At 43.4% G+C, this 25015-nt stretch overlaps 1 protein-coding gene across 5 annotated transcripts in view; it reads left to right on the forward strand.

The window, feature by feature from the left end:
- zmynd11 (zinc finger MYND-type containing 11) overlaps positions 1–25015 on the forward strand; it is a 141280-nt gene that overhangs the window by 54655 nt on the left and 61610 nt on the right. For all 5 annotated transcript variants that reach the window (XM_033044665.1, XM_033044656.1, XM_033044676.1 and 2 more), the window contains one exon: positions 3870–4031. In XM_033044665.1, coding sequence (XP_032900556.1) covers positions 3870–4031 — 162 coding nt within the window. The remainder of the gene's footprint in view (positions 1–3869; positions 4032–25015) is intronic.

A 25015-nucleotide genomic window follows, 5' to 3' on the forward strand; every position in this document is an offset into this window, starting at 1 on the left:
TAAATGATCATTTAGGAAACATGACTGAAATTTATCATTCTATGAAACTTGATAGAATGTTTATATCTTTAATAAATGCATTTTTGGTGTATTTAAAAAGAAACACCTTTTTGCAGAAATATTTCTTGTAGTATACTGCAGCTTTCAATATTGTGTAACTATAGTTACAGTTGTCTCCAAATCAGAAGTTGTTTGACACTGATAGGGCCTACAAATTGCATGTTGCATATCAATGACATTACAAGTCCATTTTGTTGGCTTTCAGCTTTAAAATAAAATAATCTAGAAAAGGCCAATGAATCTATGATATAATGTTTGTTTCAGTAAGTTTTAGGAAGCTGTTTATTTGCTGATGATAACCCAATTTTCCTTAATGAGTAACTGCTGCTGGGCAAGTTGAGAACAGGACTTTAAAGAGGTTGCAGGCCAAGTTGATGCAATTCAGACAAATTGGTAATCATAATTGTTTAATTATTGGAGGCAAGACTGGGTCAAATTCATTGTTTTGCATAAGTTGTTTAAAAAATGCTTTGGATTATATATATAATATTATATATTATATAATTATATTATATATATATATTTATTATAGTGAGAGAGAGAGATAGATAGAGTAATGGCTTCATAACTCATTCCAAATTTATACATGCTACTGTTAACTCAATATAATTTTCACCATTGGCCACAGTTATTTGCTTAGCAAATAGTTTTATATTTTTCCCCTCTTCCAGCAGTATGGCTTTAAAAATGGATCGAAACCAATATGTTTCACAAACATCAAAAGTCAGTCAAGTAACTTAAGTGCAAATTGTATCAAGGCAAAGCATGATTGTGGTGTGGGGGGTGGATTTGACGTTAAAATGTTTGCTACTTGCAGCCTGTAAATCTAAATGTGTTTCCCATCATATAAAAATAAAAATGAATGAATGGATACTCAATTATTCACCATTTTCAATGAAAAAAATATTTTCTTGTCTCTTAAAATCAGTTAAAGTTTGAACAGTTGCACCGCTCAGAAACGGGCACTTTAGCCCAACTTGTCCATGCGAACCAAGGTGCCTATATGAGCTAGTACCATTTGTTTGCATTTGGCCCACATCTCAATAACTTTTTCCATCCATGTACCTGTCCAAATTGTCTTTTAGACATTGTAATTGTACCCATCTTTACTACTTCATTTTGGCAGCTCAGGAATGCCACCCTCTGTGTGGAAAACCTGCTCTTTTGGTTCCCTTCATATATTTCTCCTCCAACTTAAACCTACGCCCTACTCTTCTGGACTTCTCTAACCTAGGAAAAAGACCGTGACCAATCACTTCATGCTCCTCATGCTTTTGTATACCAGCATATGGGTCACCCTTTGGCTCCTTTTGCTCCAGGAAAAACAGCCCCAGTCTCTCATAATTTAAACCCTCCAGTTCCGACATCATCCTTGTGAATCTTTTCTGCTCCCTCTAGCCTCAGATCTTTCCTATAGCATGGCAACCTGTACTACACCCTATACTCCCAAGTGTGGTCTCAACAAGTCCTAACTCTTCTCAGTGCCCTGATGGACGATGGAACCATGCCATATACCATTTTCACCACCCTTTGTCAACTCTACAATATTTCCCACGGCCCTACCATTCACTGTGTACATCCTGCCTTGGTTTAACTTCCCAAAATGCATCACTTGACATTTGTCCAAGTTAAATTCCATCTGCCATTCATCTGCCCACTTTCCCAATTAATCTTGATCCTGGTGTAAACATAAACAACCATCTTCACTGTCCACCACACTACCAGTTGAGGTGTCATCCGCATACTTGTTAACCATGTTAACAACATTGTCATCTACAATAATAATTTGGATGACAAACAAAGGTGAACTCGGCACCAATCCTTGCGCAACAGCACTTGTGGTCCTCCAATCTAAATTACAACCCTGCATTATCACCCTCTGACTCCTTCCACCAATCCAATTCGGCCTTTCGGTCTGTAGAAGGGTTTCGGCCCGAAAAGTTGCTTATTTCCTTCACTCCATAGATGCTGCTGCACCCGCTGAGTTTCTCCAGCATTTTTGTGTACCTTCGGCCTTTCCATTGTCCAGCTCATTATGGATCCCATGTGCCCTTGCAGACCAATCTGCCATGTGGGTCTTTGCCCGCCAAATTTCCTTTTGAAGGGTACTCTCGTATCTTATAGTCGAAGGATCCCAGCTGCCTATATCTGACATATGCCTCTGTTTTCTTGACCAGAGACTCAATTTTCTTCCTCAGCCAGGATTCCTTATTGATGCCAGCTTTGTATTTCATTCTAAAAGAACATATTAGCCTTATCTCACTTTACCTATCTCACTTTTTCAAAGCTTTCCACTTATCCCGGTTGATTAACAGCCTCTCCTAATCAACTTTTGCATGATCTTTTTATGTTTTTGCCAAGTGTCTCCAAAGTTGATCTGAAAGCAAGGAATATGATCCACCTTCAGGAAGTTGTTATATGCTGCTTGGATTTTGCGCTTGGATTCATTGGAACATTTGTGGTATTGATGTTAAAGAGAAGAGTTGTTCAGCTGACATTGTTTGAGGGCAAAGGGAATTTAGCTAGTGTGATCAGAAGTGTCAGCTTCGGGTGAGGCCAGCAGCCCTGCGAAACACAGACAGTTTGTGCTTGTTAAAATTGAACTATTTAGCTCCCTGCTGCATACATTGAGGATTTTTACCACCACTCGGGCATCGAGCTCAAGGCCCCATACCACTTTGCCCTGATCCCTCATAATTTGTACATCTATGTTAAATCCCCCTTTAGCAACCTTTTTGTTTCAAAATAAACAACCACATCATCGCTGTCTCACCTCATAACTATAATTCTCCCTGAAACATTCTTGCCTCTCCCTTGCCCATTCTCTGGTGCTGTACATTCCTGAGTGTGGTGACTAGCTCTAGCATTACTCTAGCTGGGCTGTATGCCATTTCAGAGTAACCTCCTGGTTCTGTGTTCAATGTCTCTGCCAGCATCACCAAGCATCTGAAATGCTTCTTCCATCAGCAATCTATCATGTCCTACTATCTTCAATGATTTGCACCAGTTTCCCTCATTTCCTTTATCCCTTAAGTTTTTTTTCATTTGGAATTTTGTCAAACACTTCCTAAAAACCACACAGGTTAAAATTACGCCCTCGTCAAAACCAGGCTTCTTAAAGCTCCCTTTCTCTGCATTGAACCTTTTGGGAACATTATAAACTTGAAGCTGATGATCGCACACTAGCAGAACCATTCATTTGTAGAAAATGATTAACGGAGGAAAATGGCTGATGTATACTGGTAATATGCGGCTTGTTCAAAAAGCTGCCAATTCTGAAAATCTGAAATAAAAACAGAATTCTCGAAATCCTCACCAGGTTAGACAGTATATTATTTGATATTAGTGGCACAGATGTTTAATAAGGTTTTAAAATGTGTGTCCACAATGGTTTTAGGAAAACCTATTTTTTTGCTGCATGTGATGAAAGAAGTCAGAACTGCTCTTGTTGAATTTTCATGTTAGATTGCCCAGCTTATTTGCAATAAAAGCCCTAGCAAAACTGAAGTATGTTTGATCAAGCGGTAAACTAAGGAATAGAATTTTAATTTTAGAGCTAATATAATTTTAGTGACAGTTAGTGACATTTATACTTGCATAGTGACGTGAATTATATTTGGTGTCCAGGGGCTGTTGCTTAATACAAAATTTAAAGTGACATCAATGCTGTTTTGCAACCAATGTTATAATATTTTAATGCTACATCTGATTTCCATCCTTCTCCCCATATCTGTGTCTGTTCACTTAAAACTACTTTGAATTGGATTAATTCTAGCTTGGTCTAAAGTAAAATGCACTTTCCATTGCAGGACTGGAATGCAGAAAACCATGACTGGTATTGTATGGAGTGTCACATGGCAGGAGAGGTCTTAACTTGTGATTCCTGCTTCCGAGTGTATCATCCAAAATGTCTACCTGATGAATTCCGGCCACAGGATAGCAGTTCACATTGGCAGTGCCAAGTGTGCAGGGTGAGTATCATCTGTTTACAATATTATTTTTTTAAAATAAAGCAAGCGCAGCATTTTTGTAAGTCTGCATATTTTTTCCCCGATTCTCATGACATTTATGAAAATACAAGTTGTATGATTTTGTTTCAATTACATTTAATAGCCTGAAAAGATTATAAATTCTGCATTAGACACAAAAAGACAGGCAGCATCTCCTGAGAGAAGGAATGGGCGACGTTTCAGGTCGAGACCCTTCAGGCTAGTCCGGGGAAAGGGAAACGAGAGATATAGACGATGATGTAGAGAGATCTAGAACAATGAATGAAAGATATACAAATAAGTAACGATGATAAAGGAAACGGCCATTGTTAACTGTTTGCAGCTTATAAAATAAGAACTATGACTCGCCCAGAAATTAGGTTTAGGACAAGTAGCTGAGGTTAATAGGATGGGATGCAAACCCATTTTTAAGTTTCCCATTTTAAGACTACTTCGTACAATGATATAATCAGAGATGCTCATTATCTAGAGAGCCAGAGTGATAATTGTTTGAATTTTGTGAGTGTCTATCGTAATTTTGTAAATGGTGTAATTTATCTTGACAGGAAATTTTATTTCTGTACTTCATACATTTGAAATAGTTGGCATTCTGTTCTCCAATGGTACAAAATTAGATTGTTATCATATATGGGATGATTATTTAATCTGGAAGGAGTATCCCCAAGGAAAGCTTGGTTGAGTATTTTAGGGGAAGTTCATATTAAATTGGCTGAGCGAGGCACAGTAAGGTAATATTGAATAGGGTTCAATAAGATAGAGAAAGGGCTGGCAAATATTTCTCATGTCAGAGCAAGTAATAGGGAGGTTTTAGATAGAACGAAGCAAAGAGCACAAGACAGTCAAAGGACGTTTACAATGTGGATGCATGACTTCACAAAGCAGATTAAATAAAGTTGGTGAACTGCAGGGAGAATTAATCATATGACATTTCAAGGTTGTAGCAATGTCAGAGATCTGGCTTAAAACAAAGGGAGGGAATAGCTGTTAAATATTTTGGGTACCAAGTGCTCCGGAAATAACAATACTGGGAGGAAGTAGATGCAGTAACAGTATAAACTGAAAGGAATATTACAGAGCAGAAGAGGGAATGCATTGAAGTGATCAAGGACAAAATCTCATGGTTTAGTGTTTTGGAACAATAGATTTGTGGTTAAACCTCTGGAAAAAGTATAAATCACCAATTTTTCAATGAAATTGCAGAATTGTTTAAGAATCAAGATTAATGATGACATTAGGCCTTGGCAGTCTAAATATAGATTGGGATTACGTGCATTAGAGGAGCAAATATGTTGGGGAATTGCATTGCCATGTAGGTATATTTCAGCTAGGGTTGTAGTTAGTGATTTTTAACTTCCCTAAGAATTTGTTAAGTGCCTCCAGGAACATGTGACAGTAAGGGAGCACTTTGGACAAGTGATCATGATTCTATTAGTTTTTAAATAGTTGTGGAATTAGATAGGATTGGTCCGCAAGATTACATCCTCAATAGGACATTGGCTAATTTTGATGGCATCAGGCAGGGACTTACAAAGGTTGAGTGGGAGAAGACATTGGCAAGCAAAGGGACATCTGGGAAGTAGGCGGCTTTTAAAAGTGAGATTGGATGAGTTCGGAGCCAGCATGTTTGTGTTAGAGTGAAGAGTAAGGCTGGCAAGATTAGGGAATCCGAGTTGACATGGATCCCCTGGTCAGTAAAACACAGGAGGCGCATGTAAGGCTGAGACAGCTGGGATCAAGTGAACTCTTTTAGTATAAGGAATATAAGAGAAGACTTAAGAAGGATATTATAAAGGCAAACAGGAGACGTGGCAGATAAACGGAGGTGAAACCTAAAACATTCTACGTTTATTGAGACTGAAAGTTAACTAGGGAGATAATAGGGAGGATCAATATGGACATTTATTGTGGAGCTCGGAGAAATGGGCGAGGCCCAAAATGAATGCCTTTCAGATGTATTTACTGAAACATGAAAAGGACATGAAAGCTGGTGAGTTCATGGCCGTAAACATGATCCATATCCCTCCATGCCCTGAATATTCATGTGCCTACCTAAAAGCCTCTTAAACGCCATTATAGTTTGTGCTTCCGGCACCATCCGTGACATCACCTTGCAGGCTCCCTCTATCCTTTGCATTAAAGCAAAAGTTGCCCTACAAGTCTCCTTTAAATATTGCCCCTCTTATATTAAAGCTATGTCCTCTAATATTTAATATTTCCACCCTGGGGAAAAGGTACTGAATGTACCCTCCGTATGCCTCTCATAATTAAAAAAAAAAAAATTCTGTCCCCCCTCAGCATAGAATATCGAGGGAAACAAGGGATAAAATTGCTGGGGCCCTGACAGACATTTTTGTACCTTCAATAGAGACGGGTAAAGTACCAGAAGTTTGGCGGATAGCTAATTTTGTGGCTTTATTTAATAAGGGCTACAATGACAAGCCTGTGAGTCTCATATCAGTTGTGTGAAAGTTATTGGAAGGGATTCTGAGAGACAATACATATTTGCATTCCAAAGACAAGGGTTGATTAGGCGTTATCAGCATGGTTTTGTACGTGGGAAATTGTCTCATTAGTTTCATTCAGTTTTTAGTAGGCAAGTAGGAAGATTGACAAAGGTGGGACTATAAATGTTTTAAGATGTATACATTTTCAGGTAGTTATGAAAAAAGATAAGATCTTGGGAGGGGGGTAAAGTAATAAATGCTGATTAAAGTTCAGGTCTGGCACGTTCCAGTAAGGATGACAAAATAAGGGATATTTGGATGACTAGGGAGGTTGTAAATTTGGTGGAAAAGGAAAAATAAGCCTATGTAAGGTTTAGGAAGATGAAATAAGACGGGGCCTTTTGAGGAATATAAAGCAAGCAGGAAGGAACTCAAGCAGACAATCAGAAGGGCCATAAAGGGCCAGGGATGTTGTCTATATGGACTTCAAGGTATTTGATGATATCATGGTAGGCTGATCCACAAGATTAAGATGCATCGGGGTCACTATGATTCAGAAATGGCTTACTCATAGACGATAGTGGTAGTGTTGGAAGGGTGTTGCTATGGCTGGAGGCTGTGACTAGTGGAGTTCCACTGAGATCTATGGTGAAAATTTCTGTTTGGGATGTATATAAACGACTTGGATGTAAATGTAGATGGGTTGGTTGGTAGGTTTGTGGATGGCACTAAAATTGGTGGAGTTACAGACATTGAGGAAGACTGTGTCAAAGGATACAGCAGGATAGCAGGTCATTTACAGATATGGGCGGAGAAATGGCAGATGGAGATTAATCCGAGCAAGTGTGAGATGTTGAATTTTGGGAGGTCAAAACATATGGGATGATGAGACAGAACGCAGGAGGGAAATGGAGAGCTTAGTAATATGCTTAGTAATGAGAACAATTTCTCCCCCAATTTCAGCAAGAGAAAAGAGCTAGTTAGTGACTTCAGGAAGCGAGGTGGCGTACAAGCCCCAGTCAGCATCAATGATGCCGAAGTGGAAATGGTGTAGATATCATTAACAATTTATCCTGGACCAACCACATTGAAGCTATGGCCAAGAAAGCATTACAACGCCTCTACTTCCTCAGAAGACCAAAGATGTTTAGCATGTCTTCAACTACTCTTACGTCTACAGATGCGTCGTAGAAAGCACCTGATCGGGATGCATCACAACTATCACAATTTGACATCATGACATTGCAGATTGTTGTGGACACCAGCCAGTCGATCACACAAAATAACCTCTTTCCCCCCCACCCCCATTTCACCTCCATCTACTATTCACGCTACCTTGGGGAAAGCAGCCAACATAATCAAGGAGCTTTTTCACTCCAGTCATTCCCTTTTCCCCCCCTCCCCTATTGGGCAGAAGATACAAAACCTTGAAAACGCATACCTCTAAATTAGGAACAGCTTCTTCCCGTACGTTATCAGACCACTGAACGGACCTGCCACTAATTGGGGTGTAGTTCCGATCTTACAACTTGTCTCATTGCAGACTTGCACTCTTTTTTAATCTGCACTTTCTTTGTAACTGTAATGCTACAATGCTGTAACACTATATTCTGACCTCCCAAAATTCAACACTTTACACTTGCTTGGATTAAAATGATGGTATGCTTGCCTTCATCATTTGGGGCATTGAGTAAACGAGAGTCATGGAGTCATGTTTGCAGTTATATATAACTTTAGTGAGCTGCATTTGGAGTATGCAGCCTCGTTTGGAGGAAATTGGAGATTGTTAGAAGGGAACTTCCTCAGTGTTCAAACAAAATGGTTGTTCACTTTCCTGCAAAAATGTTGAATGAGGGGAAAGAATATTGTGTGCAATTCTGGTTGCCCCTCTAATGGAAGGATGTGGATGGTTTGGAGAGGGTGCAGAAGAGCTTTATCAGAATGCTGCCTAGATGCCTAGAGGGTATGAGCTACAAGAGAGGTTGAAAAAACGTGGATTGCTTTCTCTGTAAAATCATTGGTGGTGGAGAGACCTGATAAGTATATCAAATTATGAGAGTCAGAATTTATGCTCAAAGTGGAAATGCCAAAGACTAGATGGCATAGCTTTGAGTTTAAAGGAGATGTGTGGGGCAAGTTTTTACAGAGAGTGGTTGCCTAAAAGGTGCTACCAGTGGTGATGGTGAATGCAGATACGATAGTGTAGTTTAACAAATTTTAAACAGATAAAGGTTAAATGGATTGGTGGGAATGGAGGGATATAGATCACACATAGCCAGAGGAGATTAGTTAATCTGGGCATCTTATTTGGCACATTCTTTGGCTGGAGGGCTGATTCCTATACTGTACTGTTCGATGTTTTATGTTGTCAACGAAGCCTTCGATACAGTTCCTCATAATAGGATGGGATCCAGGGTGCGCTAGCCAATCGGGTACAAAAGTAGTATGGCAGTAGCCAAAGACAGTAGAGGGGAGTTTTTTTCCAATTGGAGGCTTGCGACCAATGGTGAGCTGCAGAAATCTGAGGTGCATCTAGTTTGTCATTTACATTAATTTTTTGGATGAGCATATAGGTGGCATGATGAATAAGTTTGCAGATGACATCAAAATTAACGGTGCAGAGGTCAGTGAAAAAAGGTGTCGTATCATTACGACAGGATATTAATCACCAGGAAAGTGGGCAAAGGAATGGCAGATGGGGCGTAACTCATAACAAGTGCAAAGTGATGCGTTTTGGGGAGTTACATTAGGAGTGGACTAAGTGAATGGCAGGGCCCCGGGGAGCAGACGGACCTTGGGGTACAAGTATTCAGTCCCCAGAAAGTGGTATGACAGGTAGATAGGATGATGAAGAAGAAACCATTATAGCATGCATACCATCATCTTCCATTGTATTGAGTAGAATAGTTGGGATGTCGTATTACAGTTAAACAAAACGTTGCTTAGACTTCACCTGGAGAGCTGTGTGTAGTTCTGATCACAACACTTTTGGAATAATGTTTGTAGAGAGGGTACAGAAGTGATTTACAAAGATGTTGTCTGAACCAGAGTGCTTGATTTACAGGGAGATTGGATAAGCTGGGACTGTTTTCCCTGGAGCGAAAGAGGCTGACAGGTGATCTCTTCGAGGTTTATAACATTGTGGGGGATAGACGGGGTAGGTTATCACAGCCTTTTTCCCTGGTTAAGGTATTCTAAAAGTAGAGAGCGTAGGATTAATTGAATTGAATTGAATTGAATCCTTTATTTGTCATTCAGACCTTTCGGTCTGAACGAAATGTCGTTGCCTGCAGCCATACATGTAATAATAAACAACACACAATAAACACAAATTAACATCCACCACAGTGAGTTCACCAAGCACCTCCTCACTGTGATGGAGGCAAAAGTCTTAGGGTTGCTGTCTCTTCCCTCCTCTTCTCCCTCTGCGCTGAGGCGATACCCCACCGGGCGATGGTAAGTCAGTCCCGCGGTTCAAGCTCCGCAGCCCGGGGGTGGTCGAAGCTGCCGCCCTCCAGTCCAGCGGACGCAGTTGTTGTCACGGGAGCTCCGGAAAACAGGCATCAACCTGTGACCCGCGAGCTCCCGACGATGTTATCCACTGGCCCGCGGCCGAGCCCCGGATTCAGGTCGCCGCCACCAGACGCCGCCTCAGCCACCAGAGCACCGTCTCCGCCCCGCACCGGGCCGCCCACACGGGAGCGTCTCAGCCCCGCACCGGGCCGCCCTCACGGGAGCGCCTTCCAGCCGGGAGCCGGGCCGCCCACACGGGAGCGCCTTCCAGCCCCGCACCGGGCCGCCCACTTGGGAACGCCTTCCAGCCGGGAGCCGGGCCACCCTCACAGGAGTGTCTCAGCCCCGTGCCGTCCACCCTCACCGGAGCGCCGCCGCAGCTCGAAGACGGCCAGCCTCGCGTTGGTGAGTCCTGGCTGGCTCTACCTCCGGATCCTCGAGGTCGGTCGCAGGTTGGAGGCCGCCAGCTCCGCCATTAGGCCTCAGCACAGACGGGGAAGAGAAGGGGGATACGACAAAAAAGTCGCATTCCCCCGAAGGGAGAGACAGAAAGCCCTTTTGCACCCCCCGCCCCCCCCACACATAACACAACCTAATAACCAAAAGTTTAACTGAACAAGACAAAAAAAAACAACACAAAAAAGTAAAAACAGACAGACTGCAGGCGAGCCGCAGCCGTTTCACAGCGCCGCCACTTCCGGATTAAGTTGAGAGGAAGAAATATTTAAATGAGGACGTGATGGAGGCAGATGATATTATCATGCTTCAATAAACATTTGGACATCTACTTTAACAGAAAAGAATGAAAGTGATATGGGACAATTGCTGGCAAGTGTTAGATAGATATCTTGGTCATATGGACGAGTTAAACCAAGGGGCCCATTTGTTTAACTCTGACTCTGCTAACTACCAGGAACAGGCTATTTTAGATTTGGTCATGAGTTAGAAGAAAAGATTAATAACAGATTTTGTGGTTAAAGAACACTTAGTGACCAATTCCAAATGCAGATTGAGGGTGAACAATGCAGACCAAAATTATTGTCATAGGTCGTAAATTCAAACAATACGGGGATTGGGTTCTTTGGCCTAACTCAATCTTACAAACTCAATCTTGTTTGGTCCAAATCCCTCAACTTTTCCTGTCCATGTAACTGTCTAAAATTATTTTAACCGTCTTCATTTTGCCTACCTCTACAGCTTCCTCTGGTAGCTTATTCCATATAAAAGCCACTTTTTGCGTGAAGAAATTGCTCCTTGGGTCTCTTGAATCTTTCCCCTCTCACCAATGCCCTCTAGTTCTGAACTCCACTACTCTTGGAAAGACTGTGACCATTCACCTTATCTGTGCCTCTCACGGTTGTGTGTAAGATCACCCCTCTGCCTCTTCTGCTCAAGGAAAGATGTCCCAACCTATCTAACCTCCTAACTCAAGCTCTCGAGACCTGGTATCATGTTGGTGAAACATTGTTTTATCATTTCCAGTTTAATGACACCCTTCCTATAGCAGGGTGATACTCCATACACAACACTCCAAATCTGGCCTCACTGTAGTCTTGAACATCTGTAATTTGATGTCCCAACTCCTGTACTTATTGCCCTGACCACTCTGTCAACCTGTGTCACCACTTTCAGGGAACTGCGTATCTGTAGGTCATGCTCTCTCAGCTCAACAAGATTCTCCAGGGCCCTACCATTTGCTATGAAAACCCTACCTTGGTTTGACTTACCAATATGCACCACCTCACATTTGACAGTTAAATTCAATTTTCCTTGGCTTAATTCCCTCTTTTAACCATATCCTTTAATAAATTTAGATAAGCTTCCTCACTGTCGACTATACCACCTATTTTGGTGTCATTGAAATGGTTAATATAGATGACAAACAATAATGGACCCAGCATAGATCCCTGTGGCACACTGGTGGTTAGAGGCCTTCAATTGAAAAATAATTATCAGCTACCACTCTCTGACCTTTTTCGCCAAGCTAATTTTGAAGTTGGTGGGGTAGCTCATCCTGGGTACCATGTGATCTAGCCACCCGTCTCCATTGCCATGCAAGAATTTGTCAAAGGCCTTGCTGAAGTCCATATAAATGACGTCCATTGTTTTGCAGATCAGTGCTCTTAGTGAACTCTTCAAAAAGAACTGTATCAAATTTGTGAGGCGTCATTTCCCATGCATTTTAGCTTAAGTAAGGGAGATCATAACGCTATGATAGTTAATTTGTCAAAGTTGAACTGCAGAAATAAGTAACGACCGATTATAGGATAAACAGTGGCAGGTATTCAAACAGATGGTCCAAAACGCTCAAATAATTTATCTAAATTGGAAAGAGGGATTCCATGAGAAAGCCACAATCTATGGCTAACAAAGGAGGTTGAGGATAATATTAAATTAAAAAAGCAGGGTATACAGAGTGGCAAAAGCAAGTGGTAGGCCAGAAGATTGGGAAGTTTTTAGAATTCAAAAGACAAAAAAGCACAAGAAGGGAGAAAATTGATTTTGAGAGAAATTTTGTGTACAATTTCAAATCCCGCATAAAGGGCCTGTCCCACTTGCCGATTTTTTTTCAGCGACTGTCAGCATCATTGACTGACGTATCAGGTCACCGAAAAAGTTGTGGCGTGATAGAGTATTGACTCATGGTGTTTCCTCAAGTGTCGCAACATTTTTCTTGTCGCCGCTGGATTTTAAAATGTATAGTTTGTGACTTTATTCGAAGCAGAATAATATGTGAATGCTTCATTGAGCATAATTCCAACTGGTAACTACACACTTCGTCCGAGCACATTATCGCACACATCATGCAAGCCATCTTAAATGACCACCTAAACTGTCACTTGGCAACCTATAAAGCTGCCTAGGTTGCCTAGATTGCCGGCTGGCAACAGAGAAAAAAAGTTAAGTGAGAGCTTGTGAGTTACTCCAGCATTTTACATAGAAACATAGAAAATAATAATAATAATAAATTTATTTTTATAGGCGCCTTTCAAGAGTCTCAAGGACACCTTACAAAATTTAGCAAGTAGAGGAAAAACATGTAAGCGGAATGAAATAAATAGTAGAGACATGACTAGTACACAAATTAAAGACAGAATTCAATTCAAAACACAATATGAGGCAATTCAAGCACAGATGAAAAGGGACGGGGACGTGGGGCTAAGGATAGGCAGAGGTGAAGAGATGGGTCTTGAGGCGGGACTGGAAGATGGTGGACACGGAATTGCAGATCAGTTGGGGGAGGGAGTTCCAGAGCCTGGGAGCTGCCCTGGAGAAGGCCCTGTCCCCAAAACTGCAGAGGTTGGACTTGTGGATGGAGAGGAGACCGGCTGATGTTGATCTGAGGGACCGTGAGGGTTGGTAGGGGGAGAGGAGGTCAGTGAGATATGGGGGGGCCAGATGGTGGAGGGCTTTGTAGGTGAGGACCAGGATTTTGTAGGTGATCCGGTGGGAGATGGGAAGCCAGTGAAGTTGTTTGAGGACTGGAGTGATGTGATGCCAGGATTTGGTGTGGGTGATGAGTCGGGCGGCTGCGTTCTGGACCAGTTGGAGTCGGTTGATGTAGGTGGAGCTGATGCCAAGGAGAAGTGAGTTGCAGTAGTCCAGTCGGGAGGAGATGAAGGCATGGATGAGTCTTTCAGCAGCGGGAGGTGTGAGGAGGGTCTGATTTTGGCGATGTTGCGGAGGTGAAAGAAGGAGGTTTTAATGACATGGCGGATGTGAGGCTCAAGGGAGAGGGTGGAATCAAAGATCACGCCAAGGTTGCGGGCCTGGGGAGATGGGGAGACTGTTGTGCTGTCGATGGTGAGAGTGGGGTTATTGATTTTGCTGAGTGTGGATTTGGAGCCTATGAGGAGGAATTCTGTTTTATCGCTGTTGAGTTTGAGGAAGTTATGTTGCATCCAGGTTTTTATAGCTGACAAACAGGAGTTGATATGGGAGAGGGGGGTGTTGTGGGGGGATTTGGTGCCGAGGTAGATCTGGGTGTCATCGGCGTAACAGTGGAAGTCCAGGTTGAAGTGGCGGAGTATCTGACCAAGGGGGAGGATGTAGATGATGAAGAGGAGGGGGCCGAGTACGGAGCCTTGGGGAACGCCTTGAGTGACTGTGGCTGTAGCAGAGGTGTGGTTATGGAGAGAGATGAAGTGGGATCTGTTGGAAAGGTAGGAACGGAGCCAGCTGAGTGCAGAACCTTCAATGCCAAGGTCTTTGAGTCTGGTGAACAGGATGTTATGGTTCACTGTATCGAAGGCTGCGCTCAGGTCGAGGAGGATGAGGATGTTGAGGGAACCAGTGTCAGCAGAGGTGAGGAGGTCGTTGAGGACTTTGAGGAGAGCAGTTTCTGTGCTATGGAGGGGGCGAAAGCCAGATTGGAGGGGTTCAAATAGGTTATACGCAAGGAGGTGGGAATTAAGTTGTGACGCAACGATACGCTCCAGGGTTTTTGAAAGAAAGGGGAGGTTTGAGATTGGTGCAGTAGGAGGCCATTCGGCCCTTCGAGCCAGCACCACCATTCATTGTAATCATTGCTGATCATCCCCAATCAATAACCCATACCTGCCTTCTCCCCATATCCCATGATTCCACTAGCCCCTAGAGTATCTAACTCTCTCTTAAATCCATCCAATGATTTGGCCTCCACTGCCCTCTGTGGTAGGGAAGTCCACAAATTCACAACTCTCTGGGTGAAAATTTTTTTTCTCACCTCAGTCTTAAATGGCCTCCCCTTTATTCTAAGACTGTGACCCCTGGTTCTGGACTCGCCCAACATTGGGAACATTTTTCCTGCATCTAGCTTGTCCAGTCCTTTTATAATTTTATATGTTTCTATAAGATACCCCCTCATCCTTCTAAACTCCAGTGAATACAAGCCCAGTCTTTTCAATCTTTCCTCATATGACAGTCCCGCCATCCCAGGGATCAATCTTGTGAACCTACGCTGCACTGCCTCAATCACAAGGATGTCCTTCCTCAAATTAGGAGACCAAAACTGTTCGCAATACTCCAGATGTGGTCTTACCATAGCCCTATACAACTGCAGAAGAACCTCTTCTATACTGAAAGCCTCTTGTTATGAAGGCCAACATTCCATTAGCTTTCTTCACTGCCTGCTGTACCTGTAAGCCAACTTTCAGTGACCGGTGTACAAGGACACCCAAGTCTCGCTGTACCTCCCCCTTACCTAACCTAACCCCATTGAGATAATAATCTGCCCCCTTGTTTTTGCCACCAAAGTGGATAACCTCACATTTATATTATACTGCATCTGCCACGCATCTGCCCACTCACTCAACCTGTCCAGGTCACCCTGCAACCTCATAACATCCTCGTCACAGTTCACACTGCCACCCAGCTTGCTAGTATTTCTCCTAATTTCCTCTTCCAATTCATTAATATATATGGTAAACAGTTGCGGCCCCAAAACCGAGCCTTGCGGCACTCCACTCGCCACTGCCTGCCATTCTGAAAAGGACCCGTTCACTCCTACTCTTTGCTTCCTCTCTGCCAACCAATTTTCACGTCAACACCCTACCTCCATACCATGTGCTCTAATTTTAGTCACCAGTCTACTTTCAATTTTAACCAGCATCTGCAGTTCTTCCTTACACATGTTGCCTGACCTGTTGAGCTACTTCCAACATTTTGTCTTTTTTATGCATGAATTTAAAAGTGACTCATGCAGATAACAAAGAGTTGGTATAATCGGGTTGTTTTCAGCCTAGAGGGATGTAACTAGTGGAGTCTTATAGGCATTTTTCTTGGCACTCAATTCATGTTAATGACCCAGAGGAAGGAATGAAATGTAAGGTTTCCAAGTTGCTGATGGTAGGAAAATTGGTAGCAGGGCATGTTGTGGTGAGGACAGTGTGGTTCTGGAACAGGATACAGATACATTTTGTGATTGGGTGGCAATCTGGCCAATAGATACTAAGGGGAAGTATGGGGTCGTGCACAGGAGTAAAATAAATCAAAAATCCGATCATTATCTAAATGGTCCAATTGCAAAGTTAGCAGACAAGTCCAAAAAGTAGTTCAGAAGGCAAATGATATACAGGTGCACAACCTTTTATCCGAAGATCCAAATAACGAAAACCTCCGAATAGCGGCCATTTTTTTGGTCCTTGAAGAAAGGTCCTTGAAAACGTTCACCGAGGGCGGCCCGCAGAGGTGACAGCGGAACCTCCGGTCGGTCCTCGAAGAAAGGGGAACTAAATCCCCATTCATAAAAGAGAAGGTGAGGATATATTGTGCGGGAAGGTTAATAATTGACAATATGCTGCTGCCTGCCCGCTGAGTTAAAAAGTTCCCACGGTAGCACGATACACAGTGTATCGTGAGTCTTGCGTGGGAACTTTTTAACTCAGCGGGCAGGCAGCAGCAGATTGTCAATTATTAACCTTCCCGCACAATATACCCTCACCTTCTCTTTTATGAATGGGGATTTAGTTCCCCTTTCTTCGAGGGCCGACCGGAGGTTCCGCTGTCACCTCTGCGGGCCGCCCTCGGTGAACGTTTTCAAGCGCAAGCACGGAGATCCCAGAGACCCACAGCCAACAGCAGCCCAGCCCAGCCCCGCTCCAACTACAGAGGAAAACTGCAAACTGGCCGGAGACGTCAGGACCACCAGAAGCCGTTCGCCGAGCTGCGCCCCCTCATCAGGACACCGACCCCCAGGCCCACTGCAAGCACGGAGATCCCAGAGACCCACAGCCAGCAGCAGCCCAGCCCCGTTCCAACCAAAGATCTTTGGTTCCAACTACAGAGGAACCTGGGTTGCGGATGACGGGGCGCAGCTCGGGGCGTCGTAGGGGCCCATCGGGGAGCGGGTTCCTGTTGGTCCTGACGTCTCCGGCCACCTGCCATCCTCCGGGAACTGTACCGCCCTTGCAGGAGAGTGGGGTTGTTTGCAGTTGCAGAGGGAGGGGGCAAGGGCGGTACAGTTCCCAGTCTCAGATCCAGTCCAGGGGGGTGGCCGGAGACGTCAGGACCAACGGGACACCGACCCCCAGGCCCACTGCAAGCACGGAGATCCCAGAGACCCACAGCCAGCAGCAACTCCAGCCCAGCCCCGCTCCAACTCCAGAGGAACACGTAGGGGAAGAAGCTGATGGTGTGCAAGGTACGTCTTGTTCTTGGAGTGGCGGATGAGGGGGCGCAGCTCGGGCTGTGGGCAAACTGCCACTTGTCGCCATAGCGGCCCATCGGGGAGCGGATTCCTCTGGAGTTGGAGGGGGAGGGGGGTATTGTGCTGTTTGATCGCCCCCTGCTATCCCAGGGACAGGGAGACACAGCGGCTTTTTAGACTGGTGGGCAATCACTTCCAAAGTTCTGCCCACACAGTCAGTACACCTCTCCTACACTGCATTTCATACAAACATTTATTCTGCAAGAAAAAACTACATTGAAGACACAAACTCGCGACCGTGTAACTGCCAGGATCGAGGCGCAAACTCGCGACCTAGCTCGGGGATTCAAGAATCCCCGAGCTAGGCCGCCTAAGGGCATGTAGCTCCGCTAGGGTGACATGAGTGCGAGAGGTGATTCAATGCTGCGGGCACATTTACAAATTCAGGAATTCATTCAACACACTGCATTTCATACAGACATTTATTCTGCAAGAAAAAACTACATTGAAGACTCAAACTCGCGACCGAGTAACTGCCGGGATCAAGGCGCAAACTCGCGACCTTGCGGATATGAGCCGAGCACTCTACCACTGAGCCAGCCGTTAAAATCTACGCAAAAAAATTTCCATTCCGAAGACCGACAAATTCTGAATTACGAAAAGTGTCTGGTCCCAAGGCTTTCGGATAAAAGGTTGTGCACCTGTACTAGCAAAGAGGTTTAAGAGGAGGGAGATTTTTGAGACAGTTGTACTGGGTGTTGATGTGGCACATCTGGGATACTGTAAAGTATAAAGTAATCCCATTTTACTATTGTCTCTATCCCAGTTTTCATGATACGTATGAATGCCCCTGAAACATCGCTATCATATCTGCTTCTGCAATTTTCTCTGGCAGAGCCTTCAAGGGACCTACCGCACTGTGTTTAAACCAAAACGCCTCGCACATCTCCTCTTAACATTCCTCTTCTCACGTTAAACCTATGCTCTCTAGAATTTTACATATCCACTTTGGGCAATAGGACTGACTTTATCCCTTATCTATGCAATCTTATATTTCATAAACTTCTACCCGGTCGCCCCTCAGCCTCTGATGCACCGATGAAAACAATCCAAGTTTGTCCAACCTCTGCTTATACCTAATGCACTCCAATCCAGGCAGCATCTTGGTAAGCCTTTTCTGCACCATCTCCAAAGCCTCCATGTCCTTATAATGTGGTGACTCGAACTAACTGCACACAATATTTCAGATGTGGCCTAATCAAAGTTTTATATCGCTGCAACATGATATGCTAATTTTTATACAATGTAGAGGGAGACAGGATAGTGAAGAAGGCGCTTGATACGCTTGCTTTTATTGGTCAGAGTATTGATACAAGAGTTGGGACATCATGTAACATCTATATAGAATGCTGATTAAAGCCACATTTGGAGTACTGTGTACAGTTCTGGTTGTCCTGCTATCCATGTTCACCAGAGATGCTGTCTGACCTGCTGAGTTACTGCCCCACTTTGCCTTTCTTCTGTCCACTGAGCCTTATGCTTTGACTATATTTGCTTCGACACACTCATCAGTTACACTACTAAGTGAGCCTACTTCAGTGTGGACGCAGCAGTGGGAGATATCGAAAGGCAGCCGTTTGATTGGTTTAGTGAGGGGCCAATGCATTTCCTAATTGAGCAGCCAATAAAAGGAGGGAAATGTGTCGGGAAGCGGTCTATTGGCAGCGGCCGTGTTGGGAGAGAAGCTATGTAGAGGTGAAGTGTTGTGTGGAGGGTAATTGAGAGGCCTTGGCTCAAGAGGCTTTGGCGAGGTGGCTGAGAAAAAGGCTGAACAGAGAGTCACAGTGTATTGTGCTTTTTTTCCCCTCATGGTTTTAGTGCAATAGGGATGGCAGGTAATATAGCATGATGTTCCTCCTGCAGGATGTGGGAAGTCGGGGAAATTACTGGTGTCCCCGATGTTTATACCTGTGTGAATTGTGTCCAGGTCCAGCTCCTTAAAGACTATGCTGGAGAATTAGAGCTGTCGCTGGATGACCTCTGTATCCATGAGAATGCGAGCTTCATAGATAGGAGTTACAGCAAGATGGTCATGCCAGAGGTACAGGAAGAGAGTAGATGAGTGACCATGAGGAAAGGGAGTAGGCTGGGAGTGCACTTGAACCCAGTGGCCATTGCCCGACAAAACAGTTATATCCTTTTGGATACTGTTGAGTGGGACAACCTGTTTGGGGTGAGCAGCAGTCACAGAAAGGTCTATGGCACTGAGCCTGGCTTTAAGGCACAGTGGGGAAGGGTAATGTTAGGCAGAGCCATAGTGGTAGGAGACTTGTGTAAGAAAGAAGTACAGATGTTGGTTTAAATCGAAGGTAGACACAAAATGCTGGAGTAACTCAACGGGTGAGGCAGCATCTCTGGAGAGAAGGAATGGGCAACGTTTCGGGTCGAGCCTTCTTCAGACTGTGGTAGGAGACTTGTTAGTTAGGGGGACAGACAGGAGGTTCTGTGGCAGCAATTGAGACTCCAGGATGGTGTGTTGCCTTCCTGGTGCCAGGTCCAAGTTATCTTGGAGCAGATGTATGACATTCTCGTGGAGGCGGGTGAGCTTCCTGATCATTGTGCACATTGGCACAAATCGGTAGGAAAAAGGCCGAGGTCCTGCAAAATAAATATAGGGAGGTAGGCAAAAGGTTAAAAAGCAGGCTCCAGATTACTCCCTGGTCCACTAGCTAATGGGGGTAGGAATAAGAATATGAGACCGATAAATGCGATGGTTGAGGAGTTGGTGCGGAGGGCAGGGATTCAAATTTTTGGATAATTTGAGATCTCTTTTGGGGCAGAGGTGAATATACAAGAGAGATGGCTACACCTGAAGTGGAAGGGAATCCTGGCAAGAAGGTTTGCTAGAGCTACTCTGATGGGTTTAAACTAGATTGGCAGGGGGAAGTGGCACAATGCAGGAGTGAGGCAGGTGAGAAGTCTGTATGGAAGATGATGAAAGAAAGTTCAATGGATAAGATAGGCAGGAGCACAGCAGAGAGCGAGGAAGGACTTTTTGGATTGAATTGCATTTATTTTATTGCAAGAGGCCTGACGAGTAAAGCAGATAAAGTCGGGGCACGGATAGGTTTGTGCAAGTGGGACATTGTAGCCATTACTGAAACCTCACTCTGGAATGGACAGGACTGGGAGCTTAATGTTGCAGGGTACAGATGCTACAGGAGAGATGGAGGTGGGGGTAAAAGAGGCAGCGGTCTGCTTTATTGATTAAGGAGAAGGTCACAGCAGAGGTCTGAGATTACATTACTGATGGTTTGTCCAGTGAGCCTATATGAGTGGAGCTGTGGAATAAAAATGAGATGATCAACTTGTTCGGAGTGTACTATAGGGCCCCCAGATATTAGATGGGAATTAGGTCAAATATGCTAGGAGACCGCAAGATTAATATGGTTGTCATAGTTGGGGATTTTAACTTTCCCAATATAGCCCGGACTGCCATAGTGTCAAAAGGTTGAAACGAGATGGAATTTATCAAATGTGTTCAGGAAAGCTTCCTCAGGCAATACGTAGAGCCCACTACCAGGGAGAGGGCAAACCTTGATCTACTCTTAGGAAATCAGGAAGGGTGAAAGTGTCAATGGACGAGCCTTTTGGGACCAGTGACCTCTGTTCTATTAGCTTTAAAATAGTTATAGATAAAGACAGGGTGGGCCCACCAATTAAAATTCTGAATAGGGACAGGGCCAACTTTGGTGGTGTTAGGTGGGAAACTACTGAAGTTAATTGGAGTAGGTGTTAGCGGGCAAAATAACATCCAGAAAGTGGGATGCTTTTAAAAGTGTGATGATAAGAGTTCAGGGCATGCTGTCCCTGTAGAGCGAAGGTCAAGGCAAGTAAGAGTAAAGGAGCAGGTAGAAGGTGAAGCTTGGATAATGAGAGAAATTGAGGCTCTGGTCAGGAAAAAAGTAGCATAGGACAGGGTTGGGCAAGTGTATCCCTGGAGGAATTTCGGAAACTGAGGAGCATACTTAAGAAACAAATCAATAGGATAAAAGGCAGGATATGGCTCTAGCATAAAAATCTAGAGAATTTATGTACATTGAGGGGAAAAAGGATAAATAGGGAGAAAATAGGGCCCCTCAAACCAAAGTTTTTGTCTCTGTTAGGAGCTGCATGTGATTGGCACGGTCGTCATTGAATATTTCTCTGATTTTCATCTTTCATTTCTATTTATTTATTTATTTATTTATTAGAAGTACAATAAGTTACAGTAATACACACCACATATATCTTATTACATTTGTTGTACCCCTTCATTTTTTGAGCTTTAAGAAAGATAGAAATAAAGGAAGTAAGGAAAGTGAGAAAGAGTCGTGATAGTGCAAGAAAGTGTTGGGGAAAAAAGCCCATTAGAGAGAGAGTTAGAGAAGAAAGTTAAGAAATAGACCCTAGAAAAGGGAGAAAGTAAGAGAAACAATTGCTCTATTATAAAAAAACTCTGCAAAAAGGGATCTACCAACCATATTTTTCATCCCCCGTTACCAGATCCTGGCACCATTTATTTTTTAAATTACTATTGCACCTTATACTTGTAGTAAGTCCATAAATGCAGACCACATCTTTTGGAAGTGGTCTGCTTTGCCTGCAAGGAGGAGTCTCATATCTTCCAGGTGTAATGTTTGGAACATATTTGAAATCCACATTTTTATTGTTGGTATAGGAACGTTTTTCCAGAATTTAAGTATAAGCTTTTTTCCCGTTATTAGCCTGTAATTAAATAAATTCTTTTGGAACACGTTTAGTTCCGGGCTACCTTCCATTATTCCAAAGATAATCCATTCTGCTTTTGGTATCAGTTTTATTTTAAATAATTTTGTGAAGATTTCAAAGATTTCGGTCTGATTTTACCGATGAGAAAACTTGAAGAGTGGGGAATTTGAGACAATTAATGGAGATGTTTTGAGAACAGTCCATATTACGGTCAAGATGGTGCTGGACATCCAACATAATGAAATGAATCTGAATTTGATCAGTCTGAAGAAGGGTCCCAACCCAAAATGTCACCTATTCATGTTCTCCAAGGATGCTGCCTGAGCCGCTGAGTTACTCCAACATTTGTGTATTTCTCTGGTAAACCAGCATCTGTAGTTCCTTGTTTCTACAGGGAAAATTCTGTTGTCTGAGTCCAGAATGTCAAAGGCTTGATAGTATCCCTGAGACCAAGTTGAAAGTTGGGATTATAAATCTATTTGTCTCTTTTAGTTCTTTGGTGTGTTCTTGTATCTCCTCCAAACCATTAACCTTCTATTAACTGTGGGCAATTTAGTTCCTGGACTTCTACCTCTTCCCTTCCTGCCATCCAGGGACCTGAAATAATTATTTCTGTTGAAGCAGCAAATTTACTTCCACTTTTTTCTATTCTAGTGCATTTCTTTCGCCATTCAATGCTCATAATGTGATCCCTACATTGGAGAAACCAAACTGATCACGTGTCAACCTTCTCACTCGTACCTCTCTCCCCACTAATGTGGCTATTCCATTCTTCCTGTTAAATAAGGATTCCTTCACAACTTTGATCTGTAGATCATCATGGATGTTCGCTCATTTTCTTGTCTTTACAGTTCTGATAAAGATCCTTGACATTACATTTAAACTCTGTTTGTCTCCCCAACCACGCTGTTTAACATGTTCAAAGCTCTGCTTCCTGTTTCACAAGTGATGGGTTAACATCGGGATGAATATAAATCTAGCATTGGATTTTCTGTGAAAAAGCTGTGAACAAAATTCTTGCTTTTTAGATACATAGATAGATACATAGACAATACGTGCAGGAGTAGGCCATTCGGCCCTTAGAGCCAGCATCACCATTCAATGTGATCACGGCTGATCATCCACAATCAGTACCCTATTCCTGCCTTCTCCCCATATCCCTTGCTTCTGCTAGCCCTGAGCTCTATCTAACTCTCTTTTGAATGCATCTAGTGAATCGGCCTCCACTGAGGCAGAAAATTCCACAAATTTTCAACTCTCTGTGTGAAAAAGTTTTTCCTCATCGTAGTTCTAAATGGCCTACCCCTTATTCTTAAATTGTGGCCCCTGGTTCTGGACTCCTCCAACATCAGTAACATCTCCTACATCTAGCGTGTCCAGTCCCATAATAATTTTACATGTTTCTGTAAGATGCCCTCTCATCCTTCTAAATTCCAGTGAATACAAGCCCAGTGGCTTCATTCTTTCATCATATGACAGTCCCGCCATCCCAGGAATTAAACTCGTGAACCTACGCTGCACTCCCTCAATAGCAAGAATGTCCTTCCTCAAATTAGGAGACCAAAACTTTACACAATACTCCAGGTGTGGTCTCACCAGGGCCTGTACAACTACAGAAGGACATCTTTGATCCTATACTCAACTACCCTCGTTATGAAGGCCAACATGCCATTAACTTTCTTCACTGCCTGCTGTACCTGTATGCTTACTTTCAGTGACTGATGTACAAGAACACCCAGGTCTCATTGTACTTCCCCTTTTCCTAACCTGACACCATACAGATAATAATCTGCCTTCCCGTTGTTGCCACCAAAGTGGATAACATCGCCATGCATTTGCCCACTCACCCAACCTGTCCAAGTCACCCATCATCCTTATTTTTGATTAGTGTAAATGTTGATCTCAATCTGTGAATGGATTTGATTAGTTCTGACTATGGATATCTTTAAGTTAAACAAAGCAATGTGAGAAAGCAAAGTAGTGTAAATATTTTAATGAATCATTGCAAAAATATAAATTCTAAGGTTGAGAAAATCGTACTGTTATTCTGCGATTGACTTGCTATCAATGTGAATTCCATGTGCTATTCTTTTGGCTGCATTGTTTTTATTTGTGGCCGTGCTCCTCCAATCCTCCTCAAGGTCTCATTAGCTCAACCAACCTACAAGGCAAAGCGTATGCCTCAGGTGCAAGGAGCCTGAGGCTGCACTCTGGACTGTTTGGCTGCACTCTGGACTGTTGCTGTTGAAAGGTTTTGAACTATCTAATTAGAGATATTTCCGAAAATGTTCCAATGATTTTATAAGGCATAAAAATAGAGCATTTGCTTAGTAGAAATTTCTGTACGGTTTTAATATACAAAATTAATTAAAAGGTAAAATGGAGCCAAACAGCCAATTGTTTTCCCTGAACTTTTCATTCATTGTTCAAGTCAAGTCAAGTTTATTCGTCGCATACACATACGAGATGTGCAGTGAAATGAAAAGTGGCAATGCTCGCGGATTGTGCAAAAAAAAACCTTACAAAACAGAATGGAGCAGAAACACATATTCACATATTACATATTTGTGGGAGGAAAAAACGAAAAAAACAGCAATTTTAAAAAGACACCACACAACAGTAAAATGGTACAGTAAAGTTAGTCCCTGGTGACATAGGAGTTTACAGTCCTAATGGCCTCTGGGAAGAAACTCCTTCTCATCCTCTCCGTTTTCAAAGCATGGCAACGGAGGCGTTTGCCTGACCGTAGCAGCTGGAACAGTCCGTTGCTGGGGTGGAAGGGGTCTCCCATGATCTTGTTGGCTCTGGAGTTGCACCTTCTGATGTATAGTTCCTGCAGGGGGGGCGAGTGTAGTTCCCATAGTGCGTTCGGCCGAACGCACTACTCTCTGCAGAGCCTTCTTGTCCTGGGCAGAGCAATTCCCAAACCAAATCGTGATGTTTCCGGACAAGATGCTTTCCATAGCCGCTGAGTAGAAGCACTGGAGGATCCTCAGAGACACTCTGAATTTCCTCAATTGCCTGAGGTGGTAAAGGCGCTACCTTGCCTTACTCACCAGTGCTGCAGCGTGTGATGTCCATGTCAGATCCTC

Source organism: Amblyraja radiata, chromosome 2 (genome assembly GCF_010909765.2).
Source record: "Amblyraja radiata isolate CabotCenter1 chromosome 2, sAmbRad1.1.pri, whole genome shotgun sequence".
Taxonomy (NCBI): Eukaryota; Metazoa; Chordata; class Chondrichthyes; order Rajiformes; family Rajidae; genus Amblyraja; species Amblyraja radiata.